General features: G+C 32.9%; 2 protein-coding genes across 2 annotated transcripts; one reads left to right on the top strand and one right to left on the bottom strand.

The window, feature by feature from the left end:
• Positions 1-858: 858 nt before the first annotated feature.
• LOC104902265 (sugar transport protein 14) lies at positions 859-4,744 on the bottom strand. The gene is given in 5 exon segments (XM_010689981.4): positions 859-1,583; positions 1,889-2,220; positions 2,223-2,514; positions 2,671-2,993; positions 4,090-4,744. Coding segments are annotated over 5 exon segments (1,542 nt in total). The 5' UTR covers positions 4,229-4,744; the 3' UTR covers positions 859-1,127.
• Positions 4,745-13,861: 9,117 nt separating this feature from the next.
• LOC104902264 (ninja-family protein mc410) lies at positions 13,862-18,532 on the top strand. Its single transcript, XM_010689980.4, has 3 exons — positions 13,862-14,027; positions 15,450-16,315; positions 17,582-18,532. Exons 2-3 carry the CDS (start codon positions 15,460-15,462, stop codon positions 18,037-18,039), a joined length of 1,314 nt encoding a protein of 437 aa, XP_010688282.1. The 5' UTR covers positions 13,862-14,027; positions 15,450-15,459; the 3' UTR covers positions 18,040-18,532.
• The last annotated feature ends 2,513 nt before the right edge of the window (positions 18,533-21,045 follow it).

The raw sequence follows: 21,045 nt of genomic DNA, 5'->3' as shown, positions 1-21,045 counted from the left end.
AATGGAAGTGGCTTGGTAATATGTTGCCATCACAAATGACTGTGATCTATTGGGACAAGTTCGCTAAGTGAGACTTAGTGTTTTTATTGCAAATAGATGATGTAATGATAAACGAATAAATCCCTCATGGATGAACGAATAATTATGATTGGTTGTGACATGCATTGTTACTTGTGGCTTGGTAATATGTTGCCATCACAAATCAATGTGATACATTGGGACAAGTTCACTAAGTGATAGCTTGTGTTTTTATTGCAAATAGGTGATGTAATGATAAACGAATCAATCCCTCATGGATGAACGGATAGTTATGATTGGCTATGACATGCACTGTTACTTGTTTAAAATCTAAGGTTGTGTTTGCAACCATTATTCAAGTAGCTTTTAGTGATTGAAGGTAATGTTTTGGGAAAGTTTAAATGAGCGTTACTATTGTTGAACAAGACCTAATTAAAGAACAACTTCTTACTAACAACATTACTAAAATACACATTTGAGTGAATACTTTAATCCATTTTTGCCTTCTTAGGAATTTCTAAGGGGTTCATGCAAAAAGCTACAAATTTATATCCGATATGTGCACTATTTAATGTCTTAGTGGTACTTTTGGTACTTTTCGTGAAAGTAACTCCCTAAAACACCGCTGAATCTGAAAAGTAGTTAAACTTCTTAAGAAATTTCTCCAAATCTTAAATACCACCAATATGTACATGAATCACATACATCAGATCTAATTTAGACAAATCTCGGGTTTATCCTGACAGTTTACCATCTATCATGTTCTTGATCATAAGCTTCTTTACATGTTTCCATGACTAACTAACTTTTTCATGAGATTGTTGTTTGTACGTTCAATGGTTTAAATCTAAAAATATGATACTGCATTTATCATATAATCACAGGGTGCACTCTATAATTGGCTTCAAAATTATGCAGTCATGGTCTAAGAATGCTTCTTTCTACAACAATCTGACAGTCGATTCTGTAGGACAATCTCAGTATCTGGAAACATGCTATCTGCTCTTTTTGACCAACTGCTTAAAGTTGGACATTGATTCATGATTCTGAATGATTAAGTACACAACTTATGAACATTAATTTTGAAAGACGTGTTCTCCAATCTCCGGTTAGATGCTAGATGGTAACTTGCCACCAGTATGAGCCTTCACATCTTCGTCAGATACATAGCTTTTCCAGAACCAGTGATTTCTCCATAGGAAGATGACTTCCTCTATCGGAACCTGTTTTGTCTCGGGTAGGAAGAAGAACACAAAGCTCGTCATTATCAAGATCAGCCCGGCAAATAACAGGAAGATTCCGTACTTTAGGTGACAGAGAGCCACAAGGAAACATTGCGCGATCAAGGCAGTAAAGATCATGTTGACACCCACAACAATACTCTGGCCAGCTGACCTTGTCTCCAATGGGAAGAGCTCACTAGGTACTAGCCAACCTAATGGACCCCATGACCTTCCGTATGCCAACACGAACAAGCAGATCATGATAACAAGGAAGTAGCCAATTCCCTTTGGTAATGTCTTCCCATCCCCAAAGTAGATGCCAAGAATTATGCCAACCAACACCTGAAAAAAACCAAGTAAACTATAAGTTCAGTGTACTTTTACTTTTCAGCAGTTCATTGTGATAGTTTTATCTTCATCTAGTGTTCTCTTTAGAGTAGTCAAGCTGCATTATCCTCGCCTAAACTTTGTTGAACTAAACTAATCTGAACTCATTGCATAGATTAAACCTTATGTTTACACCTAAATTGAATCTCATAAGCCCTGATAATGATTTCAAGTGAAGATAATGCATCCTAAAGCTTTGTTTGCACAAGGCGGCTAAAAATGTCATGTTTTTCAGTTTTAGGTGTCAAAAACTGGCTTACCATTTCAATAAACATCTCTATACCAGCTTGTACGTAGAAGGCTCTTCTTCCGAACTTATCTACCAAAGCCATTGAAATCAACGCAGCAATCACAAGTGCTCCATTGGTGATCGTTGATGAATATAGAGAAGCGTTTGTGTTGAATCCCAAACTCTGGAAGAAAACAGGAGCATAGAAGAGAATGGAGTTCATGCCAGTAAGTTGTTGGAATGCTGGAAGTGCTATAGCACCTATAATCAACTGAGGACGGTTCTTCCTCTGGAGAAGGTTTCGGAAGGGATGTTTGATAGCCCTTGCTGCTTCACTAGCATCAATGAGGTCAGCAAACTCTCAACATTCTTGGTACCTCTGACTTTTTCTAACACCCTCCTTCCCTCTTCTAACCTGCCTTGTTCCACCAGACTGTTTGGGGTTTCCGGAAGGAAAAGTCCTCCGACAAACATCAAAGTTGCAGGAAGGCATGCCAAACCCACCGAAATTCTCCATCCATGAGGATGTATGTTGGCAGTCCCATAATTTATGAAGTTAGCTACTAATATTCCAAGACATGTTGTTAGCTGAAAGAGTTGATTAACAGCTCCTCGAATTTTTGCAGGCGCCATTTCAGAAAGATACAGTGGAACTGCCTGTAAGATTAAACAGAAAATAGAACACGGAATGTTAATTATTGCAGAACTTCTGAAATCCTGCAGAACTGGTAGAGAAATCACTTCTCAAGACCCACATTGTTGTCACATGAAAGGAAGGAATGAAGAGAAAAATAAGTGGAAGTTGGGACTTACTTGATTGCCAAATCCAATGCCGAAACCTAGGAAAATTCTTCCAACAATGAGCATAGCAACATTTTGGGCAAAGGCATTGATGATACCTCCAGCAAAGAAACTAGCACCACCAACTAGTATACTGGCTCTCCTGCCCTTGGTTCGAGTCAGAACAGAAGCTCCGAATGTAGACACCAGAGCCGCGTAGTACAAGGAGGATGTGAATAGAGTTAGGATTTGATCGTCGTATTTGCAGTAATCTGTCTCTAGCAAGTGAGCATGCTTCCTTCTGTAAACCTTGGGGAAGAATTCCTCCAAAAAATCATCCATGGAAGTCACTCCACCTATAACAATGTTTCAGTAACATTTTTATTAGTCTAGCATTGTGCAACCTACTGATGATTTGAACACATATATTATTGCATGATTTTATTGATTTGAACATTATTATCAGAGATTCAGAGTTACTGAGTTAGTTGCCAGTTAACTTAAAACAATGCTTCAGTACTATGCAAAAATTTCTCCCTATATAGACCAACTTGTGAAAACTCAAAACAAAACAAAAAAATTATCAAAGGGGAATTTGAGTGTTGGACTCAACCATCAACATGATACTGACTTCTTTAATATGTTTCCTCTGTTTTTTTTGTTACACTATTTGACATTTGACACTATCCATCAACCAGGTTTGACAAGCTTTCGCTCATCATTGTATAAGAAAAAAACTAGACAATTGAGATCTTCTTAAATTCGTCTCTACACTAGTATTCCAAATATCAGTTTTTTATAACTTTTTTTTACTTATACGTAGATAGAGATATTAAAACTCAAAAGCAGCATCTTAACATATATGAAAATGTAAATGGTGTAACTAAAAAACAAAGGAGTAGAAACTAGAAACTACTCCTAACCACTCAAATAGTCAGATTTATGAATTTCACATGATCATATTAAATATGACCATAAAAACCTAACAATTCGAAATGATACTCAGTCTCTAAGGGCCTGTTCGTTAACTTTTTTGTTTTCAGTTTTCAGTTTTCTTTGAAAACTAAAAACCAAAAACAGAAAATCAGAAAAACTGATTTTCACTTTTTAGTTATCAATTTTTAAAATCATCATGTTCCCAGTAAGTTTGACTAATTTTTTATTCATTATAACCTCTAAATTTCCACTGCCAATACTACAATATAATCACTTAAAAATATACATATTATATCATATTATATCATTCACTCAAATTGACTCATGAGATTCAACCACCACCACTAAAATATCTCAAATTGAACCCTTCATTTTTCCTTTTCATTCCCCCATTTCAATCTTTGCACTTTTACACTTACACACAAATAAAAAATTGTAAAACACCCAAAAAAAACAATTTTAAGATACATGAAAATGATGAAATGGGTAAAAAAAGAGAAGAGAAAAAAAACTAACCAGAAACACCAAGATCATAGCCAAACAATGCTCCTCCACTAGCTGCAACAACACAAGCAAATATAAAATAAGGTGTGATCTTATATTCATACAACGCTGCCCTTCCTGACGCTGCATTTACAAATCCTCCTCCAGCCATCTCCTCTGATACACCAAATCTCTAGTATATACTTCTATATACTATTATGTATATACTTTTGTTTCTTATACTAATCTCTCTTCACAACTTATTGTTATCTTTTATGGAAAAAGATACAATCTTGCCTTAACTGTGTTTATCTGCTATCAAAACAAAAATCAACCTTTTCAGGTACTTGAATCAATAATATTATGAAAACTATATAGTATACAAAAACAATAGTTGAAGAAAGTTGAATTTTGGGGTGTTTCACTCTCACCTACATATATAATATAATACATGAAAATTCAATGACATATGATATTGATATTGATATGATATGTTATGGTGTATTTATACAAAGTTCATGAAGTCATGAACATAGGATTAAATAGAAAAAAATAATGGATAGAAGACTTGTACAGTTGTACTTTACTCATAACTGACATGATTTGGCTAAGATATTATTAACCACTTGGGTCTTATAATAGTGGTGACGTATTGGTTAATTACAAGTTTTTGGGTGTTTGAAAACTTGATTAGATCTGGAGTTAGGTGTATTTACAACTAATTTGTTCTTATCATTTGGTTGGTTTTAGATGAGATAAAAAATTTCTAAAACTAGTAAATGAGTAGTGGAATCTGTTTTGATTAGATGTATCCGAGGATATATGATATAATAGTCAATAGATAAGTAGACACGCTGAATATTTTGGATGGATTGAGTTTATGATATTTTACTATTATAAGTCATAAAGTGACGATATCACATAAAAACGGTTATAACATAAAAAATTGATCGTACAAAAACTAATCATACTATATAGAAACAGAGTATATCAATTAAAAATGGATTATATCAAATAAATTACTATATATCGTAATATATAAGGTGTATAATTTGCTATCATGAACGAGGTACATTCTAAATTTTTACTAAATATAATTAGTTAATTACTTCTTGTTAGGTGTAATGTAATTATTAGCTAGAGAATTTTTTTTGGTGTTTTATTTATTATAATTATCTTTTTGGGGGGCTTAACCTTAACGTATATTTGGCTCATGATTGAGAGCTTTTGTTTACTTCCCATAGTTCCAGGTTGGAATCAAGTGGTACTTAGTCGCAAGACAAAAAAGCTTATATTTTTCATTCTTTTTTCTCTCTAAAACCCTAGCCTCCCTCTTTCTTTTTTCTCTCTAAAACCCTCGCCTCCCCTACTTCTTCTTCATCAGTTAGGGGCTGCCATGGATGATTTCATCCATGGTAAGCCCCTTTTTCCTTTTATTTTCAGTTTTTAGTTTATTTTCTTGTTTTGTTGAATAAATCAGTATCTCTTTATGAGATTTCTTAAACCCTGTTATGGGTTTTTAGTCTTTGTTGTGGAGATCTCCTTCTCCTCTATGGGAGTTGTGAGTGTGGTTGTTTTGTTTTTAGGTATGAGAAATTGTTCTTGTTGGTTGAAGTTCAAACTCAACATGAAGGTATTGGAATCTCGGATGCGGTTAACATGGCTCGATCAAGAAGGCTCTTCCCAAACTATGTCAGAATGATAGACTTCCTCATCAATAGCTGTTTGATTCAACAAATACAAGGGGGCTGCGCTGTATTGCTCGATCTGGTTCATTATAGTTTCTTCGAAGACGAATTTGATTTAACCTTGTTTAATTGTATCTTGTTTTTCTTTAATATCTATTGTAGATGCCGTTTGGCTTTCAATTAATGAAATTTCTCTTTCAAAAAAAAAAAAAGTGGTACTTAGTCCAGTAATTTAATATGTAATTTTGTATCTCACAACTTGAGGCATTTTGGGTTGGAGATTTCTCCTTCCTATTCCCCCTACTCTTAAAGAACCTTGTCTGCTAATCCGAACCGAGTTAACCTGTACGAACTTCCGGTCCGATTAAAAATAGTTCCAGGTTGGAAGTTTTATGGAGTATATTTTTTCCTTTTCTTAAATGAATATATCAACTTGCTAATGAATAGTATAGGCTTACCTCAAATTTCTCAAGTCAACAACTACTGGGTCCGAAAAATCTGAATAAATCAGTTGTCTTTTTCAAGGTATAAATTTCTATAATTTTGGGTCAATTAGGGCGACTAGAAAGTATGGTCAGTAATCAGTTAGTGATTGGCCTCGTTGAATTAATTCACTCATCAAATACATTTCATTTATTTATGGGCTTCTTTTCTTCTCCAATCTAGAAAATTATTTTAGCTCTTGTAAAAAAAAATCTAGAGAATTATAAATATTATCAATTATAAATCCATATTGAAGAGAAAAAATTTTGTCTACTCGGAGGATAATTCACCCGCCAGATATAGACATTAATAATCAGTGGAGAACGACTCAACAAAGTTAATTATTTTTTAGTTGTTTATTTCTAGTGAATAGTCTATATATAGTCTAAAGCTATTTAAAGATCAATCGAGTAAAAAATTAATCTTAGACATCTTTATATATATATATATATATAGTTCATATGAGAATGCATACTTACATGAGAAGTGAGAATGGATTTTACACGCTATAACTCTAATGAACAAGTGATGTAAGTTGTAACTCTAATGAAAAAGTGATGTAACTCCAAAAAACAAAAATTCAAAAAAAAAATTCGAAATTTTTTTTTTTTTTTTTGGGCTTGGATTTTTTTCAAGGGTATAACTCTAATGAATAAGTGTTGTAACTCTAATCCAATCGAGTGGTTGAGATTCATTCTCATTTCTCATGTAAGGAGTATTCTCATGTGATCCTCTATAAAGTACAAAGAAGGGGAGGGGAGGGGGGATTCGAACCTATGACGTATTGTTCACAGCACATCAAATCCTCAATCTTAACTATTAGGCCAAGACATTCTTGATAACTTACAGAAATTTATAACTAGTGAGAAAAATATTATGCAAAAAAGGTAACAGAAGATTTACTTTGAAATGGATATTGAGAGGATTTAATTAATTGGATTGAATCAAAATAAAAAATATGACCTATTTATTCATTATTGCCTACGTGTTTAGGATAAGATAGATTAATAAGCAAAATCCAAAGAAGGTGTAGACAGGTCTCATCATCTTCAATATTAAAGTCAAGTCAACGCAACAAATTAATTGGATAGCCATTTTTCTCGTGCCTATGCTTTCTTCAATCTTCGGCATGAAACTCTTGTTTCGACCACACCCGCGGAAAAAAGTTAGTATCGTATAAAATTCTCAATTGGATAATGCCAACCCAATGTGGAAAAAGGATAGAATTTGCTTGTTTGTGATTAAAGTCTTTTTTTTTTTTTTTAAGATGAAGGATCCTACTGAACTGCATCTCGTACAGGTGTATAAACAGTCAGGTTGTATACCTTGGCCAGTTTTGTAGGTCAGAGTGTGAGACTCCTTGGAGGGAGGGGATGGTAAAGGAAACCTCACCTCAAAGAGCTCTTAGTGGGATTTGATCTCATAACCTTAAAGTTATGAGCCAAATCTTTAGTTCTTTACCACTAGGTCAAGTCTTATTTGGTAATACATAAAGTCATTTAGAAAGCACAATTGTGATAAGAAATAGGAGTTCATTAATCATTTATAATACACTGGAGTGTATTATGTGCATGGTACATATAAGATTAATTTATGCTTATTTGAAATTCTTATTTTTAATACATTTTAATCATTTGGATAATTTCAAATGAGTAATGAGCGAAAAAATTGGTAAAGAAACATAGTTGTTTAGGGGTTTTGGTAGTTAAAAATTTTATGATAAATATTTAACTTATTTGAATTAGTAGATTTGAGCATGAGTTAACTAAATTTCCTGAATTCTTTTATTATACTTGAATTGAATTTTTAGTTTTGAACTTGACTTACTTGAACTAATCTAAATTTAGGGGTATTTTGCAATTGCTAGTTGGTCGTTAGTCGTAGGCGGCTTTACTTAACTAGCTTGACTATATGTTTGTGTGGGTTGTTTAACTATTGGTGGCTTATAAACGTGTTTAGTAAAATCAATTGTTATTGTTGTCGGTTCAGTGTAAAATGAAAGTAAAAACCAAAAGCCAATATAAAAAATTATTAATAAAACTAATTTTACACTTTTGGACGAAAAATAATTTTATTTATGAATCTTCAAACATTATTTATCTGCCGAAAATCAGTAACCAAAAATTTAGAAAGACGATACACAACCTCCTAGACACACCAAAACTGGTTTTTTTAATATTTTGTTGAAAATAGTCCAAACACATAGAAAACACAAACTTGAGTCATGGCCAATACATTTGTTTAATTTGATTTGTTTGTACCATTTTCAAGAAAAACAAAAAAAAAATGATTATGGTTTATCATTGATTACTTCTTTTCTTAATATTAACTTGATTACCTTGAATATAGCTTTCCATTTTAAAAAATGTAGTTTGGGCCAGTGCCAGCTAAGAATTTTGTTATCCCACCAATGTCGTAACGTGAAATGAATTCACACCGTTGATTAATTCATGCTAAACGATATTGTAGACGATAATGATATGCGACCGTTAGTCGTAGGCCTAGTGGTTAAAAACAGTTTACTTAAATCGAACTGAAATGAATAGGATATGTGAGAGTAAAAGTATTGTCCGGAGCTGAACTGAATTAAATTGAACTTAAAATAAGTCTGGGAGAACAAACCCTAATTGGCACTCTACTCGATTTCCCACTTTTTCCATCTCCCATGACAAAAAAAAAATAAACGAACAAATTTGTTGGGAGTAGATACATTGATCTGGCATGTTATTTATTTAGCAGGAATCTTGTTTGAATTTTTTTTAGTGTAAATGAACGATTAAGTGTAATGATATAGACGAAGATTCAAACTTAAGTCTAGAAATACCACTACCATAAGACTTTACTAACTCAGTTAAATGTCATCCAAACCTTTTTTTTTTTATGAGTGGTAAGTTTTTTTTTTTTCCTTGAGAAAAAAAAAATAACTCAAAGAAGGTGAAGTTAAATCCTCTAATATACTCTTTTTTTCCAAGCTTATGTAAGGAAAGGTGATTTTTTGTTGCAAAAATTTTAAAAAATCAGTACCCTAACTACCTTTTGTTGCAAGAAGGTAACATATAGGTTCACCAAAATTTGTGATGTTGACCATCACATGCCTAGTGTATGATGATATGATCCTTATAATCTCCCATATTTGTCTCTTTTTCCTCTCTTTCTTCACTTATTGGTTATTTTTTGTTCGAATTTTTATTAATTTATTAGTGGATGAAATCATATTGAAAGTGAATTGTTGGAGGAAAAAAAAGGTTATGCCATATGTGCTTGCCACATGATGGCCAATGATCATTGTTGTAAAATTTGGTCAAAAATATGTATCCCGTCAAATTGTCATTTTTGCAACATAAAAAGTCACATGAAGTTTATAGCCACAAGATTTTGGATTTTCATAGATATTGCAAAAGCAAGTTTTATTAATAATTATACGTCGAAGTATATCTTAATTCCTTGCCTATCTTAATTGGACGTGAGAAAAAAAAAATAGGAATCGCCAAAGCAAACCACTAGTACGACTATCGGTTAATTTTTTAAAAAGCCGCTATCTGAATTAGCGGTTAGTATGTGGAAATCATTACTCTTATAGTCTAATTGGTGGTCAACACTATATGACTGCTAGCAATAGCGGTGTACTCAAATTCAAAAAGTATCAATAATCATTTTTTTATCTCTAATTTCTCTTTCTCAAATATGATTTTAGTTTTCGGGATTAAATTCTAACTTTTCGTTATATTGCAAAGAATAGCTTCAATGCTGATTTGGATTCAGTGATTTGTTGAATAAATTAGTGACAAAATCTCTTAATTTCTCCACATTCTCCCAAAGAATCAGAGGAAGCTTCTCCACACTTTATTTTTAAACTATTATTGAAAGTAACAATTGTATATGATGAATCGGTTCATTTCTCAATTTAACACCTTCATGTTCTCCTTTAAACAATTCAACCTCCCAAAATACCCTCGAAAAACTCTCTCTCTTTCTCTCAGTTTCAACTTCATCCACAAACAATCAACAATTACGTTCAAAGCCTCCATTTTCTCTCTCCTCATTTTCCTCATCATCCTCCCCAATTTAACCCCACTTACTCGATTATGCACACAATAATTACTCGAGAAAACGTAATAAATGTTCTCCACTTGTGTTATCTCTTGATTTTGGTTATTTACTGAGTTTCACTTCTGCGTATTTGCGCATTTTCATTTCTGATTGTTAGATTTCATTTTTTTTTCCTGATTATTGGGTTTATTTCAATTTTTGATTATTGGGTTTCATTTAGTTCATAAGAAATGCGTTACTTTAAGTAGCGATTTTGTAACACGATTAGCGGTTCTCAAATGTGAACTGCTAATTGTAATAACGGTTTTGACTAAGCAAAAATAAAAAAAGAATTGTCGCTTCTAGTTTTACGTGGACGGTATGCAAGGAAATAAGATGAACTTTGATGCAAAACGAGAAATAAATTGATTTTGCATATATATACGGAAAAAGTTTCAAGATATTATAAGGTAACTTTTATGTATGTAGTATTTTATACGGCGCTTTGCCGCTTTTTGACAAATTTTTCTAAAAGACAATTGAATCTGAGTACGAACAACAACAAAATAGTAGTTTTATATGTATAGAATATAGATTGCAAACAACTTCATGAGGGAAAGTCTTACCAAATCAAAGTTTGGTACGATGTAACTTGATTAAGCTAAACAAAAAATATATTAAGCTGAGTATTAGGAATTCTATTTTTTTTTTTAGATTGGTTAGACGAATACCCTATAGGCTGCCATTGCATATGGCCCGACCCAGTGGCTCAAACAACTAAAGGAGGAAAGAATGTTAAGGAGAATCCTCCTTCAAAGTGCCCGTCACTTGGTGGGTATCTCACCCATGACCTCCCACCAAGTTAGCAAGCCAAGTTTGATATTCTATTGTAATAAGAATCCTTGTATTTTAGGAAGTTTTATAATGTGAAAAGTTGCTAAGAGTTTCGGGCGAGTTAGGAATGTATATTTTATATCGGTAAATGGGTGATTAATGAAAGTTAGGGCATTCACTCATTAAATTATTGTAAATGTAACAACTCAAAGTCTTGTACAAGATCCTCTTACTATAAAATTAGTGTAAGTCCACTTCATTTGTTTCCTAAAAGGATCACTTTTTAAGTTAAAAGGTCAATTTATAAATTAAATAGATCACTTTAAGATAATAGGTCAAATTATGTCTTAAAAGTCACTTGTACCATAAGGGTGCGTTCTGTTCAACTTAAAAAATTAAGTTTCAGGTCCAATAAGTTCAGATAAATTCAGATAAGTTGCAATAAGGTCTAATAAGGGCAATAAGTTCCAATAAGGTCTAATAAGGTCCAATAATTCCAATCAGGTGCAATAAGTTCCAATCAGGTGCAATAAGTTCCAATCAGGTCTAATAAGGTCAATAAGTTCCAATCAGGTCTAATAAGGTCCAATAAGGTCCAAATAGTCAATGTTTAATAAACATTTGTATTATTGTCCATTATTTTGTTATTCATAATTTCATATCACTGTTAGCTGATTATGTTATTATTAGAATTTTAATTAAAGTACCACAATGATTATATAGTATTTACTTGCATTAGTGTCTATTATTTTATTATTTATTTGTATTATGTCTATTATTTTATTATTTATTTGTATTATGTCTATTATTTTATTATTCATATTACTATTAGCTGATTATGTTATTATTAGATTTTTTTATTAAAGTACCACAACGTATAATATTATACTTGTATTATTGTCTATTATTTGATTATTCATATTGCTAATAAATAATATTATAATCATGGTCAAATAATTAAGGTTAACAATAATTATTATTATTATAATTACAATATTTTGCAATTCGTCTTTAAATAACTAGAGATAACATGTTTTCGTTACTAATAACAATGAAAGATATAAATAATGTTAATTAATTTTTGATTTTCTACTAGTGTTTTATAAAATCAAAACAAGACTATTAGATATATCAGTGGTGAAAGTTATGTATAGGCAAATATATAAATAGTAAATTTTTTTGTTAAGTTAATTATCATAAGAGATAATTAATAATCATTATTTTTTAAAGGACGAATTATAATAATTATTACTCCATAAAAAATTTTGAGGGGTAGTATTTACGTTAGTGGTAACATTTATGTTATTCATGGTCAATCTTTTTGTCTAATAAGGTCAAATAAGTTTCAATCAGGTCCAATAAGGTCTAATAAGTTTCAATCAGGTCCAATAAGGTCTAATAAGTTTCAATCAGGGCCAATAAGGTCTAATAAGTTTCAATAAGGTCAATAAGTTCCAATAAGGTCCAATAAGTTCCAATCAGGTTCAATAAGTTGAATCAGGTCCAATCAGGTTTAATAAGTTCCAATAAGTTCAGTTCAGGTTCAATAAGTTCAGTTCAGATAAGGTCCAATAAGTTCAGGGCCAATAAGTTGAATAAAACGCACCGTGATCACTTTAGGACATAAAATTACAAGTTACCTACGTCTTACCATAAAGTCTTACTAGCCTTCATATGCACGCGATGCGTGCGTTAATTTTAAAATTTGTTATTCTATTAGATACTCCATTCGTACTTTATTTATGATTAAACTTAAATGTGAAAATTCAACAGTTAGATGAATTAGATATATTAATTGCTAATTAAAAAAATAAAAAGTTGTGAGTGATTGTTAACATTAATTTTTTGTGAATGAACATTGAACAGAAAGAACAAAATAATGAGTTGGTTTAACTAAATTAAAGAGTACAAGGTAGTGAATGTTCAGACTTTCATGTGCACGTTATGTATGCCATCTTTTTTATAAGGTATAAATATTTTGTCCATTTAATTTTGATTGAAGTATTTGATGCATATACCATTTTAAACTTGTTTTAAATGGCAAGTTGGAATGAGAATTTTAAATGATTTGCTTTTGTAATTTTTTTTCATTCCATTAATTAGATCATTAAGGGTATTTTAGTCACTTTAAAAGAGGACACCACACCTCCTCCCTTGACTTATATAATAGAGATACTTCCTCCGTCCCAAAATGTAGTTCTCATTTTCATTTTGGGTGTCCCAAAATATAATTTTCATTTTCATATATAGTTCCACATTTTTCTGTAATTTGTCATTTATTTGCTTCTTGGATTTTGTTTTTTTTCCTTTGTTTATTCAACCAAAATGTTACAATTAATGTTCTTTCACCAATTATTCTCCATTCTCTCTCCAGAAAATCATCTTTTCGCATACAACATTTATTTAAATAAACAATTTTTTTTTTATTATCCCTATTAAATTCTACTTGCATAAATTACCGTAAAAAAAAGAAATAGAAACTATATTTTAAGACGGAGGGAATATAAAACTTATAATTTAAGAACAAGCTATAAAGTAATCCTCACTCTCAAAGCGCCACAAGCCCACAACTATAATGCGATCCATAATCTCATGGTTGGATGGATCAAAAGATAGATTGGATTGACTAATAGCACGAGTGAGAAAAAAATGAGTATTATACTATTATTTTACGCTTAGCTGACTTCATCAACAGCCTCCATTTCTTCACCTTTTCCTACTTAAAAAAACCATACAAATCACGTGTAGAAATACACAACAGTAAAGTGGTAATCTTATTAATCTAATCCCCCATTTTCACACCATTTTCTCTGTAATTCCTCAATTTTTCTCCCTTTTCTTTTGTGTCCTTCAACCTCTTCATTCTTCAGCTTTTTTTCATCCCCTCTTTTTCTCTCTCCTCCCTTTTTACTCCTAAGCTAGGGCTACAATTATCAGGTACTTATTTCCTTCTCTCTTAATTATATTATATGCTTTTCATTTTAATGGTTCTTGTAATACTTTTCTGGGTTCTTGCTATCTTTGAATCTGAGCACTAACCCACCTTTTAATTTTATGGGTTTTGATTAACATTGACTAAATTGAAATGGGATTCCTTTGTTTTTGGGTATTGTTTGACTAATATATGTTTTTTTATAGCATGGTTTATTTCTGGGTAGATCAGGGTAATATGTTATTGCTGTGTTATTTGGTTATGATTGATTCAGTAATTAAAGTTTTCTTCATCATTATATTGTTGAAATCTGTGTGATTTGTGTCATGATTATCCTTATTTTGCTGAAAAAAGTTGGGATTTTTTTTTTGGGGTATTTTTCTAACTACTATAGCTTGTGAATTTTAGGGTGTTTTTAGTTTTTACTAATCATGTGTGATAGTGGGAATGAAGTTCAGATTATTTTTATTGCTGATATTGTGTTTAGGCCAGAAAGTCAATTGATTGTTTTCCTTAACTTGAGGATTATTGGGTAGTTTACAGTTAGTAGAAAAATTGTTTGGATCTTTTAGACTGATTCAGGGTGCTAGCTAGCCTAGATTATTAGTGGTACTACTTATACTCGACTGACTTAGTGGCAAAGGTGTGGTGCGGTTGGGTAAAGCACATCGGTTGCTAGCTTACTCGAATCGTTGCTTGAGAGTGAAGTGTCCTTCCATTTAAATCTTGTCAGCAATGTTGAATGGAGTAATGACCTTATAAGAAATAATAAAGACTCACTTGCCTTGGCGAATACATCTCATTTATATGTAGAATAGATGAGGAGTTGGGCAGTAGTGGTAGAATTTCGAAGAAGTTTCTCTGAACTATATGTCACCTTGTTTCACACTTCCAAAGAATAGAGCTTCTGCTAACGTAGATGTTTGGAGATGTATGAAGGTATACACGAATAGAATTTGCTTGAAGCTAGTAGATTCAATGCCAAAATGTCTGCTTCATTAGTTGAAAGGTTTTTGTTTTGTTGAAATCCAATAGAGCTGTAAGTTTTTTCTTTTCCTATAAGTGAGAACTACTTGTGGCTAATGTTGTTTGCAGCGGAAAATAAAAATTTGATTCTTGTTTCTGTTGATGAAAGTAGTGAATGAGATGAGAATGCATTCATGCTGGTCACTTGTGAATTATGATTCTTGTATGTCAATCAATGACATCATACTTCTCATAAATATATCTTCATTTTTTTCTGCATTGCGAGAACAGGACCTTTTTTAGATACTATTATTGTCAACTCTGTTTGTTTTTCTTGCAATTTATTAGTGTAGGGTAATTCTTTTGTAATTTATGCTCATGATGTTGCTGTATGATTTTGTGATGTTATGATAGAAAGGGAAGAATAGGTGTTGAATTGATCCATGTTGAAATGCTTGTAGGTCTCCTAGCATGGATGAAGATAAAGGGCTTGAACTCAGCTTGGGATTAGCATGTGGTGGTTCATCTTCCACTTCAAAAGAGAGGAGTGGAAACTCAGCTGATGCTAAGACAGACCCTGATGAGAGAACAAATAAAATTTTGAATGATTTCAAAAATTTCCTCAGTGCTGGTGTTCCACAATCTTTTCAGAGAAATGACGCTGTTAAACCTCAGGAGAACTTCTTTAGTAATTTGCAACAGACGGGTAATGGTGGAAATGTTTCTTGTGATGAGCCTGGAGTCGGTGATAAACGTAAGATTGCGTTTGATGAGATGAGTAACCATAAGAAACAGGAGACCGATTCCCGTAATTCTGATTTACAAGAAAAGGGTAAAACGTCTCACATATCAATTACAACAGACGAGGGCTCGACAGCAGATAATGAAGATGTGGCAGAATCTGAAGCTGAAGGTTCGACCTCTCGATTGGCCTCTCACCATGAAGATGGATCTAGAACACCAGGTGGAAGTGGTAGCTCTTCTCAAACTCCAAAGGAAGTCGGTGGAAAAGCAACGAGTACTCCTTTTTCTGTGCAAACAATGAATACCTTGAATGTTCCTTACTCTATAACCATGAAAGAGCCTCCTTCAGGTAGCGCACCAAGCACACCAAGTTATCCATTATCAGGGATGATGCAGGGCATAACTTCTACAAACGGGGACCGTCCTAGGCCACAAGCTACAGCTCCAGGAAGTATGCCAATGTCATTTGGATATTCTCCTGTCCAGCTTCCAGTGCTGGATAAGAAGGATGGGTCGTGGCGAATGATAGCTCATCCTCAATCCCTCCCCTCTCCTTATTCTGGCAGAGCAATATCAACTTCAGGTAAATGCTTGTATTTTTTTTTATTCTCATAGTATTAGCTCACTATCTCAGCCTTAACTCTTGTGCTGAAATCTGAATGCATTTTTATTTTCTTTGGGTGGTTCTTTTCTTTGATTTGTCTCTGTTTCATATTTGTTTTCTTGGGAGGGGGCTGTTAGATGATTGATTTGAATTAAGTTTTATTCTTTGGATGCCATCTCATGTCAATCAAATGGATGTTATTTCATATCAATCAAAGGGCTGTATTGCATGCAATGGTTTATAAGGATTTTTTGTTTTTGATTGGCTAGCTTTGCATACAAGTATGTCATTCTGAAGATTCTTGAAATTTACTGGAACTTGTCGTTGAAGATGGGGTTTCTAGATGAGGAAACACCAAATATTATTGTAGCATATAACCACTTGGTACCTCTAGATGCTTTTATATGGGTAATGATGAGCTTAGAATGAGGCCGAGCTATTGAAGCTTGAGCCCGCGCACTCGGCTCGAGACATGATGAGGAAAGTTGAGCAAAGCTAAGCTCAATAAAAGCTCTTTGAGCAAGTTAAACATGTGGATTGAATGAAATAACTGAGATATGATTTATGGCTAAAAAATATTAATTTTATTAAATATATACAAGGTCTGCAAACTACTTCCTCCGCTCCAATTTACTTGCAACATTAGGATTTTCACGCCTCCCAAACACACAACTTTAACTATTAATATCTTCAATTGTCTATAAATAAAAATTATAAAAAGTTGACTTTTTGAAAGTATACATCGAGACAGATCTAACAAGATCTCACATGACATGTTTATCCTTACATATTAATCATACTAGATGGTAAAAAAGGGGTGTATGGATAGTGTAAAAGTCCATATGTTGCAACTTGCAAGTAAATTGGAACGCAGGAAAATTATAAAAAACTCTATATAACAAAATATTGTAATAATTTCAAGGAGTGTTTACTTAGCTTTAGCTCTTTACTCGAGCTCTAGTTAAGTTCAAGCCATGTGAGGCAGAAGTTTCGAAAGCTCAACTAGTTGATATTAAGTCAATTTGAGCTGAGCCACGCTAAGCTACCCAAAGTTGGATCACAGCTAGGCTCATTCACACTGTTTTATCTAAAAATTAGATTTCCAATAGTGATTAGCGATTACTTATTTGTAATTAGGTCTTCTGATGGCTGATGTTGCTTAATCTTTTTTTACTTTAGCCATTAGTTTTTGACTCTGATGTTTACTTGTCTCCTTCAACTGTAACATCCTCCACTGACACGCAGTTCCAATGCAAGTAATCAATCCTAATGCATCTGAATCAGTACGACTTGATGTGCGCTCTTCGGAGCAGCCCAGAGGTCAAACACAACAATTAGTGGCTGAGGAAGGCTCCTCTTCTCAAGCCGAAGATGATGCAAAGGGACGAGGAAACAGTTTTCCATCCGAATATCCGGCAATAAGGCCTGGAATTGCCACTGAGATGAATTTTGGTGGATCTGGCTCCTTCCCGAATTTACCGTGGGTTTCTACAACGAGTCCCGGACCCAATGGTAGGACGATTTCCGGGGTCACATATAAATACAATGCCACTCAGATAAAGATCGTATGTGCTTGCCATGGAGTCCATATGTCTCCTGAAGAGTTTATACGACACGCTGCAGAAGAGGAACAAAGTCCTGTCACCACCCCAAACTTAGCATCTCAGCGAAGCACTAACCCTGCAACTTCTGCAAAGACCTGACAGATTATACCTGAAGTGAATGAATTGAGTAAAAAAGTAGGAATCTGAAAAACTCTGAGCTATATTAAATCTTCATAGCTCCTATATGTAGATGATTCTGTTCTGCCTTACTAATTTGATAATATCACATGGGCATGTTATCATGGGAAATCTTGGAAACAATCCCTCTGCTAGTCCACACCGATGACTGACGAGAGGTAAAACTTTGTAAATCTGGATCTCCTCAACCGAACAGGGCAGTAATTATTGTTTATCAGGGTAGCGTGATTCTAACATGCAGCATCATTCTGGTATTGGAATGTATTATTCAGATTTTCCATTCATGTAAATTTTGTAAGGCCAAGCTAGCTGCTTGTGATGATATGAAATTTGTTCAAGAGCTCATTTGGATTATTTTTTTCCTCGCGGATTCGTGTAATAAATTGTTTGAATCTTGTAGCAGTTTCTTCAGGAAGCTAAGGAGTAATAATCAAACTGTTAGTTTTTGCTGTTCTGCTGCTGTCCGTGTAAAGTACATATCTTTGTTGGTTCAATATTTCTGTGGACTTGTAATTTATAAGGTGTTAATCTGAAAAGAATTTCAATGATTAAGCTATTTATCTTATTACTACTAATAGAATGAAGGAAGACGAAATGTGCATTAAACTATTTTTGCATACTAAATAACAGGTTTTTGTCTCTAATCTATCATGGCTAAGTGTTTAAGCATGAAGGAGTTACAGGACTCTTGTACCTTTGTGTAGAAGTAGGAAATATATGTATACCCTTAATCTTCTCATGATATAACATTCTTAAAACAATCTACTATGTTCTTTTTGAGTTAGAGATATGGTATATTGCTATATATTTAATCCAACTTTTAACCCGCTCGATTCTCAATCTATCCATGGTACGAATCGAACTAGGGTAATTATGTGGTATATTCGATCTATCTAATCTTTAACCTGTATATCATCTCGATTTTTATCGTATCTATAATACGGACTGGCCTAGGTCACTCTTTCCATATTCTTTTTTTAATTGACATTAGACCTAAATAAGTACAATTTATACATCTAGCTATCTAGGAGGTGCCTTTCCTAAGCGTTTCCAAAATTTGATCAGTTTATGGTGCATGTTGATTACTGCAGTATTGCAGCATCCCCTGCCCCCTTAACCCAAATACAATGTCGCCTTGTTGCATTCTGTTCCACCAGTGTGCTACATCATGTTGCCCTAAACTATCATGCAAGATGAATTTTTTTTCATCTAGTGGAGTTGCTATCTTTGTCCTCATACTTAATACCAATAAGTTAAGTATGTACTAGTATTGATATTATATTCTGACTTCTCAGTTGTCTCACTCTAACCTAATACTTCATACTATTATGTGTGTTTTTTTGTAATGTTTGTGACTATTTTGAGGAAAATTTGCTTACAACTACTAAATAAAAGTATAGAGAGCTTTTTACAACAACTTGTAATTTTATATTAACAGTTATATGATGTGAGTTCTTCCGTTAGTACTTATGCCAAAAGTCGATATATACGAAGAAGCTATGTTGCTCGCACAGTCGCACTCTTCATTTCACCTTAAGTATCTGTGTCGGATCTTCGACACTCGGACATGGGTGGGACACTCGGACACTTCGTTTTAGGCCAAAAAATGAAAAAAGTTCCAAAAACTAGTCGAATTAGACACTTGGACACGTACCCGTGTTGAAAATGGGTGTCCGAGTCCGAGCAACATAACTGAGAAGTATCAGGCGTACAACCCCCACTACCATCCGACCATCGTATATGAACTCTCCTTTTTAACGAAAAATACCAACTTTAATTATGTGTAAATAAGTTCATTTCGTAGAAACAAACTCAAATATTCAAAAAACAAAAAATAAATTTAAATAATTATAAGTTTATATTGTTAGTTTAGATCAGAGTTATTTTATGTATAAAGAGCCAAATATGACAAAAAAAATGATTCCTTGAATTGACATAACCCCTTTTAAAAGCATGCTATTTTTACACCAAGGCTGTGTGTGGTTCAATTTAAAAGTATTTGAGTTTCAATGGACAATATATTTCAATAAAAAAAACAACTTTAAATTTTGATTTCCTTTATAAAAAGATTTCCTCTAAAAGCAGAGTGTAAGCAAAAGGTCGACAATTATGTGACAATCTTTCTACACAAAAAAATATATTTTCCACCTATGAGAGTTATTATACACCAGTAGAAAATCTTTTTATCCAACCTTTATAAATAAATTAAAACTAAAATTACAAAAATCGCTAATTTAGGAAAATCATGTCCTAAAAAGCATGGAGGAAATTGACAAAAATAATTAAAAGAGACGGTCTAATTTTAACATAAAAGTAGACCTAGTTACTAAATGGATTAAACTAGTTACCGAAAGAAATTAACCTAGTCACTATTGGGCTAATTTTCTTTTTAATATTGGACTTATCATTGCTTAATTTTAATTTAAAAGTAGGCGATCTTTTAATTTACAAGACAAACTCGAAAATTGAAGCATTGCTTTGGAAAAAGGCAACTGTTAACGGGTGTCCCGTTATGCTGGATAAAGAGCCTATATTTATATATTACTCCCTCCTTTTTCTTTTGTTGTTCCTATATTCCCCATTAGCAAATCTTTCTACCTAGCGATATTTGTTTGAATGACTTGTGTGTTAAAATAAGTTTTTTTATCTAGCGCCCCTTGACACTTGTTAGCAGAATTATTGAAAAAATTAACTAAACAAATTCAAATTGGTCTAACATACTTGCTAAATCTAGAATAAGCCCTTTCTAACAGAAGGGTGGTTTCCAAGCTCGTAGTTTTGAATTTTTATATGCAGTAAACATTATTATTTATGGACATTACATTAACTCATTAACTGTCATGTTACTCATGTTGCTACTACGTAGTACAATACCAAGCAACAAAAATTAAAGTTGACTTGGATTATTATTTTCTTGAAACTCTTTTCATAAAAAAAAGAATGTATATTATACCTATAGTTTCCATG

The sequence above is a fragment of the Beta vulgaris genome, chromosome 8 (assembly GCF_026745355.1).
Source record: "Beta vulgaris subsp. vulgaris cultivar EL10 chromosome 8, EL10.2, whole genome shotgun sequence".
NCBI lineage: Eukaryota > Viridiplantae > Streptophyta > Magnoliopsida > Caryophyllales > Amaranthaceae > Beta > Beta vulgaris.
This window is presented reverse-complemented; position numbering and strand designations above follow the sequence as displayed.